We start from the raw sequence: 12,835 nt of genomic DNA, 5'->3' as shown, positions 1-12,835 counted from the left end.
ATATATGGTCAAGTTTATTAGCTACTGACAAAATGGCCCGATGGGTAATGGTTACATATTCTATGTACAGCGCTGCATATGATTAGTTCAAAGCTGAGAATGTTTTTGAATACTTCATTTTTGGTTGCCAATAAGTTAATTTTACCCTCCTATAATTCTCTTGCCATTTATTGAAAACAAAACCCAGGTTGAATATACTCCATTTGGCATTCATAAAAATAAACTATCATTCAGGTTAGGTTTTTTTTTCGGTAATATTTTTCTGGAAAACATAATATGGTTGTCAAATCTTCTGATAGCTGACATGTACAAAGTCACCGTCTTCTTGCACTAAAATGCTGCTTGCTATTACCACTTAGTAAGTGCTAGATTTCTGGGATTTTTGTCTTGCATTCCTCCCTTTCCAATGACTACTGTGACACTCATACATGTAGGAACCTGCACTCCGGCTGCTAAAGCTCGCCTTGCAAAGCATTTATCAGAATTGGTAACACTGCATTTACTATGCAGATGCTCACAGCAAGCAATTATTCAGGTTGTAGTTGTCATTCCATTCCATACCAGTTTTAAAAATAAAAATGTTCTGATGGGTTGCCATAACTTACAGCATTTTTATACAACTCCTTGGACTACCCACCTAATATCCATTACATGAGCCCATACCTATTGTTTGTAATTCTCTGAGGAAAATCCTCCATAATTAATATGTTCCTAGCACTACTTACCCAATGTTAAGTATGCAGGCACTTTAATTGTAATAAAGCAATATATTGTGTGTAACTGTGTTGGGTATAGCTGTTGGTACCATAGGTGAGTGGGTAGGATTGATATTGCCAGGAATTTGCTTTTTTTTTTTTTTTAAGGTATTTTGTAGTTGTACATGTATATGGTAAGGTGTGATGTACAGTAAGTAAGATTCACACACTGCAGCTATCATTCTGTATGTAATCTTGTTGCTGGTCTGCAGCAGGATATTTCACTATGCAGCTTGCTCAATCTTCCTGCCATCCGTCTATATATTGCTGAGATATTTCCCATAAATGACCACATTTACATAAATGACGCATGACGAGCCCCAGAGGAGGAAGGTCTACTTGCACTTCCCAAAACATCCTCTGTAGAAGTCACTCTTCATTAACCTCTTGTCGCATACCTCATCATAACTTCTGCTTTTCACTCCTAAACGAGAAACTGAATCGCCATTGATACAGTTTTGTGCATCATTCTAAGCTTTGTAAGTAGAATGAAATCCAAACAATGAAACAAAAGCATGGTTTTAACTCTGTGGGGTCTATGTAATAATAATTGCGGTACTGTCGATTATTATGTTCCTAACTCGCCAGGAATATTTTAATTTTAAAATGAAAATATCCCGGCTATGTACCACGGGGAACTCACAGGGACATCGGTTGCGGTAACCTCTGTCCCCGAGATATGTGCCCGGCATTTAGGAGAAGTCTTTCACTGAAGTGAAAATCTTCCCACAGGGGAAGCAGACACTGCATGCGCACAACGGAACTGGCCGGTGGCTGCAGGGGAGAGATCGAAAGATCTCTCTCCTGCTCCTGGAGCCCTCATAGGAAAACAGTAGTTTACACCATCTTCAGATGCTGTACACTACCAGGGCTAAAATCCGAAAAGCTTCGGTTTTTGGAGTTTAGTACATAGGGGTTAGATCGTAGTACTCATTGATAATACTGAAAACTGCGATCTGAAGTGCTACTTAGCACTTTGCTGGAGATTTCTGTGAAACCTCCTGCATTGTGCTATCAGTACATAGGATCAATACATAAAATTATGCAGAAACTGTAGTTTCTGCATAATTGTATGTAAAAAAACGGCTTGATACATAGGCCCCTGTGTAACAACATAAATTACAGAGATGGAGCTGCAGGAGTTATTTCACTTATTTTCTGTGGTGAATTTGACTTCATTTAGTTAAATGGTTTCATTGTTTCCCAAGGGGGTTCTCACTGATGTTGCTTTAATCTTATGCAAATACTGTTATAATAGTGAAACTAGGATAACTGGAGTATCTAGTGTATCCCATGCTTTTTTATTTTTGTAATACTTTTATAATTAATGGAGTGAGATTAAAAAAAAAAAAAAAAAAGCGATCAATGAACAAACGTTAAAACACAATAGGGTCAATAATATTGTACATATCACATAAAGATTTAATCACAAATTAAGTAGACCTTATCAGGAGTTGGAAATAAGTGGCCCTTCCAGCTGCTGTTGAGCACATCCCATCATGTCCTGTCTCCGTTTTAGCATGTCCTGATAGCAAAACGGTGGCAGAACTTGCTGGGATGTGTAGTCCTATAGCAGCTGGAAGACTGATTATTGCCCACCCCTGCCTTAGATTGATTCAAACTCACATGTGGGTATATATAGTTTCGTTAGACTGTCTTTTGTTAGAAATCAGTGTATAAAAAACCTATGGGACTAAGGATAAGCATAATAAAGAAGTATGCCATACAAACCATACTATGGTAATAGAAAGAGGGAAATCCACACACAGGGATTACTCCATACTGGCAAGGGTGAATCATTGTAACTAAATTAAATGGAAGACACCTGTGAATGATAGTTGATCATGACATGTATACTGTATATACTACTCGAAATGCAGTCCACAAATAGCATAACATTCTGGACCATTGATGCTGGTGAGGATTAGGTTTGTGCTGAGATAATTCCCTTTGATCTGTATTTACTTGATTCCCTGATGTCATACCCTGCATCCTTTCTGTGTCCATTTGATGTTATATGATGTATTATTTTAATTCAGAACAGTAATTCTAAAGGTGCGTATCCACTTGCCGACTGAGGAATGTTTGAACGATTACGACATCATAATCGTTCAGTCATTCCTCATCCTATAGGTGCCCACACTGAATGATATGTTGTTCAGTGCAGGCACCCTCCCTCATCCCCGAACATGGCCAACCTGTCATCAGCAGATTGACCGGCATGTTCAGGCGATGATTGATGTCGGAAACGACCAGCGGGAGCGGGCATAGCTGGTCGTTTTCAACATTAAACTTCCAGAGTTTATGCACGATTAATGAACGATTACAATGTCGTAATCGTTCAATCACTCTGCTTAATCGGCAAATGGATACGCGACTTTAGTCGACGCATACTTACTAGTGTTCTCGCTAGGCTGTTTTAGCGGGGCGCGGCGCCCTGCCCTCCTTCTGGAGGGCAAAAAGCACCCTGCCCTAACAGCCTGCGGGAGCCGTTCTCACCCGCGGGACGCAGTGTCCCGCGGGTGGACAAACATGCAGTGATCCGGTCACCGCCGGAGAATAGACGCCTGCGCCCGGCATCTATTCTCCCATTCTGCAAGCGCTTGGGGGCTGCCCGGCATGTCCGTAAGCGCCGGGCACGCCCCCAAGTATGACGAAAAGGGGACGCGTCTTATAGACACGCCCCCTTTTCATAACCACGCCCCCTTTTTGGGCGCGCACACGCCTTCGGCGCGCGCACAAGATTGCCCTCTCTAGGTCCGGCGCCCTGCCTGCCGCCGGAGCTAGAGGGAACACTACTTACTACTGTTTCCACAGGATTTTTCTTTCTTTCTTTTATGCTAGAGGTTCCCAAACGTGGTCATTAAGGCTCCCCAACAGTTCAGGTTTTAGAGAGATCCATGGTTGAACACAGGTGACTTAATTAGTACCTCAGTAGTGTTCACTCTAGGGGGCATATGTATCAAAGCTTGATGTGAGATATATATCACCAACCAATCAGCTTCTAACTTACATTTTGCAGGCTGTGTTTAAGAAATGATAGTTTGGAGCTGATTGGTTGGTGATATATATTTCACAATTTTATCTCACATCAAGCTTTGATACATATGCCCCTATGTCCGGCGGCAGGCAGAGCGGTGGACCAAGAGCAAAGGCACGCGAGCCCCCCAAAAGGGGGTGTGGCCAATGAAAAGGGGCGTGTTTTATGACACGTCCCCTTTTCGTCACTCTTGTGCCCGGCATCCATTCACCTGTTTCTGCTTTTATGCCTTTTTTTAAGTAAAAATTGCACTGCTTTATCCTCTTTTGATTTCAGGTTGCCTCTTTACTTTTGACTGTATTTTGTATGTCTGTTATTTTTATACTTTTTTGTGTGTTTTCCTGGGGGCGATTCAATGTTTTTTAAAGGCGCGCTGATCAATGGGTGCCCAATGAAATTCAATTGCTTTTGAGCGCCCACTAATTTATAGTACTTGTGCCCAATTAGACCTGGATTAGCTGCATAAAACAATCCAAAGTGCAGGTTAAGGGTGTCCAAACCAGGACTTATCGCACATTTTCACTCGCTTCCTCAGGAGGGTGTGGAAATGCTGGCAAAAACAATAGAATTCCCCCCTTATTGTTTAAAAGTAATAACATTTCCTTGATTTAAAGTAAAAAAGAAGGGCACCAAACACTATGGTAAGTTATTAGGTGTCAGACTGGAAATGTATTCTATTAAGGACAAATGCGTCTTATTCACACAGTGATGCGAATAGCTAGGACAAGCAGCTTCTGCTGATTAAAATGATATGCAGCATGCCCATTTTCTCTGCATCTATGGATGTAACTGCATGTGAAATGCTACGTTATAGTGTCAGTGGCTGTAACGTAGTGTTTCGCAGGCATATACACCCGCAGTGTGGCTAAGACGCATTTGAAGGTAAAAAGTCGCACAAAAAGACGCTCGGCGCTACAGAGTCACGCCACTGCATGGCGCGATTAGAAGGGCTGTTTAACGCGCAAGGAGGCTAGTTGTATGAGGACACATCTGTACTTTAAGCCTAGAATTAATGCCAAATTATTTTTATTTATTTTTTTAAGTTTGGAGATTAAAATTCAAGTGGTGGTAAAATATGCACAATAAGTTTATATAAGTTCTAGCTAATATGTTTATTTAGTAAAAGAATTGTTGGGAGCAATTCAATTCTTTTATCGAGCTCCTTAACTAATGATCGCCTGATAGAGCAATGTAATTGTCGCTCCGTTCGAGTAAGTTTGTTTCATGAAACTTGCATACATCGCACAAATGCATGCACCCAAGAAATGCAAGTTCCAATTAGAAATTCCACTTTGCAGTAGTTGCAACGATGGTGCACAACTTTTTTTTTTTTTTTACAAAGTGCATCGGCACCCAGTTTGGAAACCACTACTGTACAGGCGTTGATTTGCCATTTTTCCACCATTACTAAGAAGAAAAAAAAATTTAAAAATCAACCATTTGACACCTTTTAAGAACATCAAATACTTTGGGGGGTTCAGGGTGCTTTCCTCATTTTTTCATACACTTTTTCCAGGTTGTACATTGTAGAATTGTAGAATTCAATTAACACTCAACAATTCCCTGGAATGGCCGTTAAAAATTGAATTGCGAGAGGTGCGAGAGCGTGCTTCATGAAAATTAGTTGCGCTCCCAAATTTCCGCTGAATTGAATCCACTGTTTCTGATTGCACTAGCTGTCAAATTTGTCTATACAGCTATAGATCCAGACACTTGGGGGATAGGTCGTGTGGCCAGATCTGTCTATTTGTGTGTTGCAATGAATATTAATAGCACTTTCAAGTTTAACTCAAATCCACTGGTAAGTAAGCTTCTTCTTTGTAAATATGGCCCTTAGTTCTGTGTTTATGGCCTCGGCGGATAGCTGTTTCTGGTGGTGGTATTGGCCATCTATAATATTCTGTAGCATAGGGCATAGAGACGGACAGGTGCAAATGCTTTGGCCATGGAGATTCGGTAATAGGGTCTACTGGCTGTGGCATTACACTCCGGTCGGTTTGGGTCTGGTGCTGGTTTTAAATATAGGGGGACCCCTACGCATTTTTTCCCCCTATATTTAAAACCAGGACTGGCCCTGAAGCCAGATGCTGGTTCCTAAATTACGGTGGAACCCTACTCGTTTTGTTCCCTGTAAGTTTGGGAACCAGGACTGGCTGAGAGTTTTGCAGAGAGAAAACGCTGCAACCTTGGGTGAGTAATCTCATTTAAACTTGCTCTTGTTCCGTTTCACCATCGGAAAACTCACTTTCAGTTAAACTCACTTCTTAGTAAATTTGTGAGTTTAAAAACGGGAAAATCACCAGAGTTTCGGCAATAGAATTTAAAAAAAAAAAAACTCGATCAGACTCGAATCTTAGTACATTTACCCCATGGTGTATAAAGCCATATCTGTGTCAGTTTTCTAGTGATTTTATCCTGATAATTGTACTAATAATTTGTTGAGGGTCTAACAAGCCCATGTGTGCTTTGTCATAATATTTATTAAAGGGAAATGCACCTAATTTCAATAGCTTTTGTTTGCTTTTTTTTAAGGTAGTTTTCTTTCCTGAACAACATGGTCAAAGTAAAAAAAAATATTTAAAAACAAATGTTATGTATGTATAAATGTACTTAATTCCCTCAGATGATCTGCCTAAAGTCACACATGCATTGGTATCATTATGCTTAGACTACTGCAATGCCCTCAATCTGGGTCTTCAAGCAAAAGAATTGCACCGCTTGCAGCTGGTACAAAATGCAGCTGACAAGGTGTTGACTAACCATCCTCGCTTCTGCCACACATAACCCATTCTCTTCTGCCTGTAAGATGGCAAATCTATTTAAAGAATGGCTTACTGGCCTTCAAAGCCTGACATAACCAGGGCCCAAGGTACCTGAAGCAGCTTCTGATTCCTTACTGCCCTGTTGGCTTACTGCGATCTGCAGATGAAGGATTATTATCCATACCTAGAATTTCTCTTAATTTATTTGGGGGTCAAGCTTTTTAGGTTTACGACTCCAACTCATGGAATCCTTCAAAAACAGACTGAAGACTCAACCGTTTAGTTCTCGTTTCTATTAAGCTAATTTTGTATCTTGTGTTTCTTAAATGCAAATATAAATCTTGTTGAACCCTATTGGGACAAACGTGTTTTTTATATATAAATATATATATAATATTTATTTACACACGCACTTGAAATAGTGTGTATTTATCCTTTAAATACTTCCTTAACTGGAATATCGCTGTGTTTTTTTTTTTTTTTATTTAATCATCATCATCATTCGCACTGACAAGCACTGGGGACCTGAAAAGCTTCCTGTTCTCTCTTGCAGGAAATCCGACATGAAGCCAGCGACTTTCCATGTAAAGTGGCCAGACTGCCTGAAAATAAATCCCGTAATCGTTACAGAGACGTTAGTCCTTGTAAGTCCTCGCTTTTACTCATAGGTTTGACTTGGTTTTATACTGCAGTAAATTATTTAGACCTTTGCCTAGTTCCTCTCTCCCTTTTGTCTTCATAACGCTCTCTTCTGATATTCTCTTTAGGATCTCCGGGTGCAATAAAGACAAAAATAAATACATTCCCACGCATACTTGTTTGTGTATTCAGCAACAGGAAAACACAAAACCTAAGCCAAGTTAATATTTAAATACTTTTGTAAACTTCAGATTATGCAGAGCCCCATGAGGAGTTCAGATCATTGATCTTAAGAGTGTATTTTAAATCATTGCTAGTTTGAAAATATAGGAGATGTCCTGTTTCTAATTCTCCTCATTTTAAGTTCACCTCACACTGGGGGAGATGTACTGTATGAAGGGGCAGAGCAGCTTATGTATTATTGTGGGGTTAGGTGGTAAATGACTGGGGTGCTATGTCATTATCGGTGCTGCCATCTACAAGATAGGGTAATGGGCAATGTATGAACGGTCAGCGGTGCTGACCGTTCCGACAGCTATCTATATCGACAGCTGCAACTGTCCTTGCCCTATCACCACAGCAGCAGGGACCCCGCAGTCCCTAGTGTTCACTCTAGTTCCGGCACCGGACATAGAGAAAGGACACTTCTGCGTGTGCCCCCGAAAAGGGGGCATGACGTGTCCCCTTTTCGTACCTCTTGGGGGCGTGCCTGGCACTTATGGACATACCGGGCAGCCTCCAAACGCTGCGATCACTGTGAATGGCATGCGCCCGGCATCCATTCACCGGCGATGACCGCTGCACCACCGTTTTCCCCACCTGCAGGACACTGCGCCCCTCGGGAGGGGACAGAACCTGACGACTGTTTCAGCGGGGCGCCGCGCCAGAGGGCAGGGTGCTTTCTGCCCTTTAGAAATAGGGCAAAATGCGGTGCCCTGCTGAAACAGCCTAGTGGGGAACGATCTGTCGCAGCGGCTGCCGGGCTCCAGACTGCTCGTGACATTTTGCGAATCTTGCAATATCTCGCGCATGCCAAGTGGAGCCAACCAGGAGGCGTATCACATCAGCACTAAGCTGATGCGCTGTGTGCTCTGGCAGGGATCGCCGGAGGGGGCCCCACTCCAGCAAATGAGATGTTTATACATCTCATCGGTATTGCTTCCTGCTTCGCCTCGGTAAAGAGGCGATGTTGGATCACTCATAGTGGCAAAATGTGTGCCGCTAGAATACATCTCCCCCACTGTCTCTGCCAGATATGGAACTTCAAACAAATGCTCAGTGAATTTTTGTGCATCCAAAAATCTGATACTGTATAATGTTAAATAATGAATGTTTAATGTTTGTTTTTCACAAACAAAACTAGTGCAATCATAATGTACTAGTTCAGTCAAAGTTAAATCAAGTACTGTTGGCACATAACTTTTAGGGGTAATAGATCTACAGCCATGGCCAAAAGTTTTGAGAATGACACAAGATTTGGTTTTCACAGTTTGCTGCTTCACTGTTTTTAGACCTTTTTGTCAGATGTTACTATGGTATACTGAAGTAAAAGAGTCAATATTTGAAGTGCTGTCCCTTCTTTTTCAAGAACCCTGCAATTTGTCCTGACATGCTGTCAATCAACTTCTGGGCCACAAGCTGAGGCCACCCATTCTTGCCTAATCAATGCTCGGAGATTGTCAGAATGTGTGGGTTTTTGTTTGTCCCCCCACCTCTTGAGGATTGACGACAAGTTCTCAATGGGATTAAAGTCTGGGGAGTTTCCTGGCCATGGACCCAAAATTTCGATGTTTTGTTCCCCGAGCCACTTAGTTATCACTTTTACCTTGTGGCAAGGTGCTCCATCATGCTGGAAACAGCATTGTTCGTCACCAAACAGCTGGTGGGAAAAAACAAGTTGACCTTTTGAATACAATGTTGTTGTTTTTTTTTCACAGAGCATTTTTGTGTATATTAGGTGTACCTATAAATGTTCGATATAGTAGAGTAATTGTGGTAATGAGTTTTGGTGAGTTCACTTAACTTAACAAAATAAAAAGGAGAAAATATAATCGCACTAATTACTGGAGAGGTTTTCTCACATTCTTTTCTCTGAAGAGAACTTGTGTGTTCCAACTCCCCCCTACTACTTTTTTCACACTCTGCTCTTTGCTCTGGGACAGCTTCCAGACTCTCAAGGGGACCTCTGTCCACTGCTGTTACGGCTGTACTTCTGTCGCTACTGCAACGAGCTCCACTCCCTGGAACTGCCTCTGCTCCTTCACTGGCTATAGTTTCCGACGTGCCTTGTGAGGCCTCTGTGGTCCATGGCATGGGCCACAGTACTTCCGCTGGGTTGTGCGGTTAATTGAATGTCCATTTCGGTGACATCACAATTTGTATAGAAGTTGTTTGGTCTGATGAAAAAGTTGGTTAAATGTGTTGAGCACCATTTTAGTTGAACAAACAACTAGGTCTGGTGTATGGCCAGCTTGAATAACCATATTATTTACAGTATCACAGCAGTAATGCAGAACGTTAGACAATTACTAAAGGTCAGTAGCTGTCATCTTTCTACCACATTAACCAGCATATGTGATGATGCAACTGATTTTGGTCAGGTTATTACATGGCATGGAATAGATATTCTTTATATCCACTGCACAAATCAGCACCTTATTGTAATGAAAGTTGCTGTGACATTTATGAAACAATGAGAGCTAGTGCATTGTCACAATCATGGTCAACTCTCAGCAATTGACCTCAAAAAGTTGCACCTCCAAATATAAAAGTGTTATGAAGTACTCTCATTGCATAGCTAAATATTATCCCATTTTGCTTCAATTATCCCCTGATCTGGCTGTCTCATTTTACATTTCTCTCCCAGTTGATCATAGCCGGATAAAACTGCACAGAGAGGACAATGATTATATTAACGCCAGTTTGATCAAGATGGAGGAGGCACAGCGAAGCTACATACTGACACAGGTAAGTGGTTTCTGATTGAATATCAAAGGGACTGCATACAGTTGGTAACGCTTTTTATATATTTTATCTGTATTTGATACATGGAATCAAGTTGTTTTATGGGAATATCAGGCCAGGAATGCCGTATTCAGTGTTTCCTAGACCTGAATGGATACAGTAAAACAGGGATAGCAAAAGTCTGAAAAATTATAGTAATGGGGAAAAAAAAGTTTATAGTTGAGCCCATTTTTTGCTAGCATGTAAAGTACTTTGACCGCGGTCTTTGTTTGAAAGTCAGAGCAAATATATTTAGTCCTGTGCGCTGTATGTACAGTATTTTGCAATGTATTGGATACTACAGAATGCATCATTGCATTTGCACTACTATACAATAATTCACACCAAGACCACACCAAATACTGTATCTTGTTTGTAGAAATGGAGCCAGGCTATCTAAAATAACAGGCCACCAAAAAAATGTCAAATCCAGGGCTGCAGAAGGGAGTGTGTAGGGCTCTTTTCATGCCAGTTTTCTTTAGGGATGGCAAGACATTCTAGGACTTGTAGTTCAGCAGCTGAAGAAGTGCAGGCTCTGCCTAAACCTGTTTTATACTAATTTTACAAGTTTGAGTTCCCTGAATGACAGAACCACATCCATGGATGCAAATCAAATTATTATTACATGATTGTAAACTAGTTCCTAAATCATGTTCTCCTTTCACATTACTTGTATTCGATTATACACTCACAAGTTTATCTACATTTGCCTATTTCTTTGATTGTGTTCACTCAAGTAAAACAATAAGTTGTTGCTTTTTTGTGCTCAGGGTCCATTGCCAAATACCTGTGGTCACTTCTGGGAGATGGTGTGGGAGAAGAAGAGCAGTGGGGTTGTCATGCTGAACAGAGTTGTTGAAAAAGGATCAGTAAGTATTGTTTTTCCCAAGATAACTTTTCCATTTGTTGTCTAAGCTGCACTTACCTGATGGACATGCCTTTCATTTGTTGTCTAAGCTGCACTTACCTGATGGACATGCCGGCTGACCTAGAGCAGCTAATGGAATAATCCGAACTACACAAACATTTCTCTGACATGGCTGAAGGAGTCCGGGTCATTTTTAGGGTTCACTAGTTCTTACAGATGTAATACAACTTAACTTCATTTCCAGAACAAAGAAAAAAAAAAACATTTTATACCCCTTTCAGATATACAATCCTGGAAATTTCCTGCTCAGACCCGGGAATTTCTCCTGTGCAAATTCCCGGGTATTTGGTCGAAACCCCCCTTTCACACTACAGTGTCTACCCGGGAAATTCCCAGGTAGACCCCTTTCAGAGAAGAGCAGGGTTTTTCTGCTTACCTGCCTCTTCTCTGCCATCTGCTCCTCCTAGCCTATCCCCTCTCTGGCTGATGATGATGATGTCATCATTCAGCAGCCAAAAGCGGCCAATCGTAATGCAGTTTTTTTTTTTTTATTCTTTTTTTAACATTTATTTTAATTCCCTGGTGGTCCTGTGGGAGTGCGGGCGGCCTGCTGTGGCACAGCCGGCCGGTGCTTGGGGTGGTGAGCAGCAGCTCTGAGCGTCCTATAGGATGCTCTGCGCTGTCAGCCCAAAGCAGCAGCTCTGCGCTGTCAGCCCAAAGCAGCAGCGCAGAGCGTCCTATAGGACGCTCTGCGCTGTCAGCCCAAAGCAGCAGCGCTGAGCATCCTATAGGATGCTCTTCGCTGTCAGCTCAAAGCAGCAGCGCTGAGCGTCCTATAGGACGCTCTGCGCTGTCAGCCCAAAGCAGCAGCGCTGAGCATCCTATAGGATGCTCTGCGCTGTCAGCTCAAAGCAGCAGCGCTGAGCGTCCTATAGGACGCTCTGCGCTGTCAGCTGCATGCAAAAGCTGCTTGGTGCTGCCCGGGAGTAGTAAATTCCCGGGTAGCACCATTCAGACAGAAGCAGGGTAATTTCCCGGGACTTAAGTCCCGGTAAAAACCCTGGTCGATTGCAGGAGCGGCTACTCGGGAACGTGTTCCTGGGTAGGTACCTTTCACACAGACATGAGACCCGGGAATTTTGGCCGAGGCAGGCCAAAATCCCGGGAATTTCAGTATGTCTGAAAGGGGTATTAATGGCTGATTAGATGAAATGATTCAATTCCTTTTTCATGATATTGGCTACCATGTGTCACGTGATATGAGTCCCTGTTACTACGTTCAGGTCTGTTACCTTCCTGTTACCCATGTCCCTGCTGGCATCTTTAAGGCCTGTGGGCACTCGCCTATTAGCATGCAGTTCCAACTTCATCACGTGCACCGCCATCTTGCAGACTATTACATGATCCTCTGGCAAAACAGACACCAACTCTGGGCACATGATTCATCCAGCCTATCGGTTCTAATGCCACTCTATTTAAACCAGGAACTGCTGACTAATTGCCAGAACAACATCACTCTCTGAGGATATGTATGCTAGCTCCTGATTCAGTATCAGTGCGATCCAGAAAACATATTCCAGCATTGCTTCACAGCATTGTTTTTAGTGCTATCCAGAAAACCTTTTCCAGCATTCTGTTTAGTGCTGTCCAAAAAACCTGCTCCAATATTGCTTCACAGAATATTTAGCTGCAGCCTGACTCAATTGTACTTGCCGCATCCAGTTCTAGTTCATTGCAGTCTGCCTCTGAACATTCTACACTATCCTGC

At 42.1% G+C, this 12,835-nt stretch overlaps 1 protein-coding gene across 1 annotated transcript in view; it reads left to right on the top strand.

The window, feature by feature from the left end:
- PTPN1 (protein tyrosine phosphatase non-receptor type 1) overlaps positions 1 to 12,835 on the top strand; it is a 90,890-nt gene that overhangs the window by 64,099 nt on the left and 13,956 nt on the right. The window contains exons 2-4 of the mRNA XM_088472208.1: positions 7,111 to 7,201; positions 10,063 to 10,163; positions 10,970 to 11,068. Coding sequence (XP_088328334.1) covers positions 7,111 to 7,201; positions 10,063 to 10,163; positions 10,970 to 11,068 — 291 coding nt within the window. The remainder of the gene's footprint in view (positions 1 to 7,110; positions 7,202 to 10,062; positions 10,164 to 10,969; positions 11,069 to 12,835) is intronic.

Source organism: Taudactylus pleione, unplaced genomic scaffold (genome assembly GCF_031769625.1).
Source record: "Taudactylus pleione unplaced genomic scaffold, aTauple2 ptg000121l, whole genome shotgun sequence".
NCBI lineage: Eukaryota > Metazoa > Chordata > Amphibia > Anura > Myobatrachidae > Taudactylus > Taudactylus pleione.
This window is presented reverse-complemented; position numbering and strand designations above follow the sequence as displayed.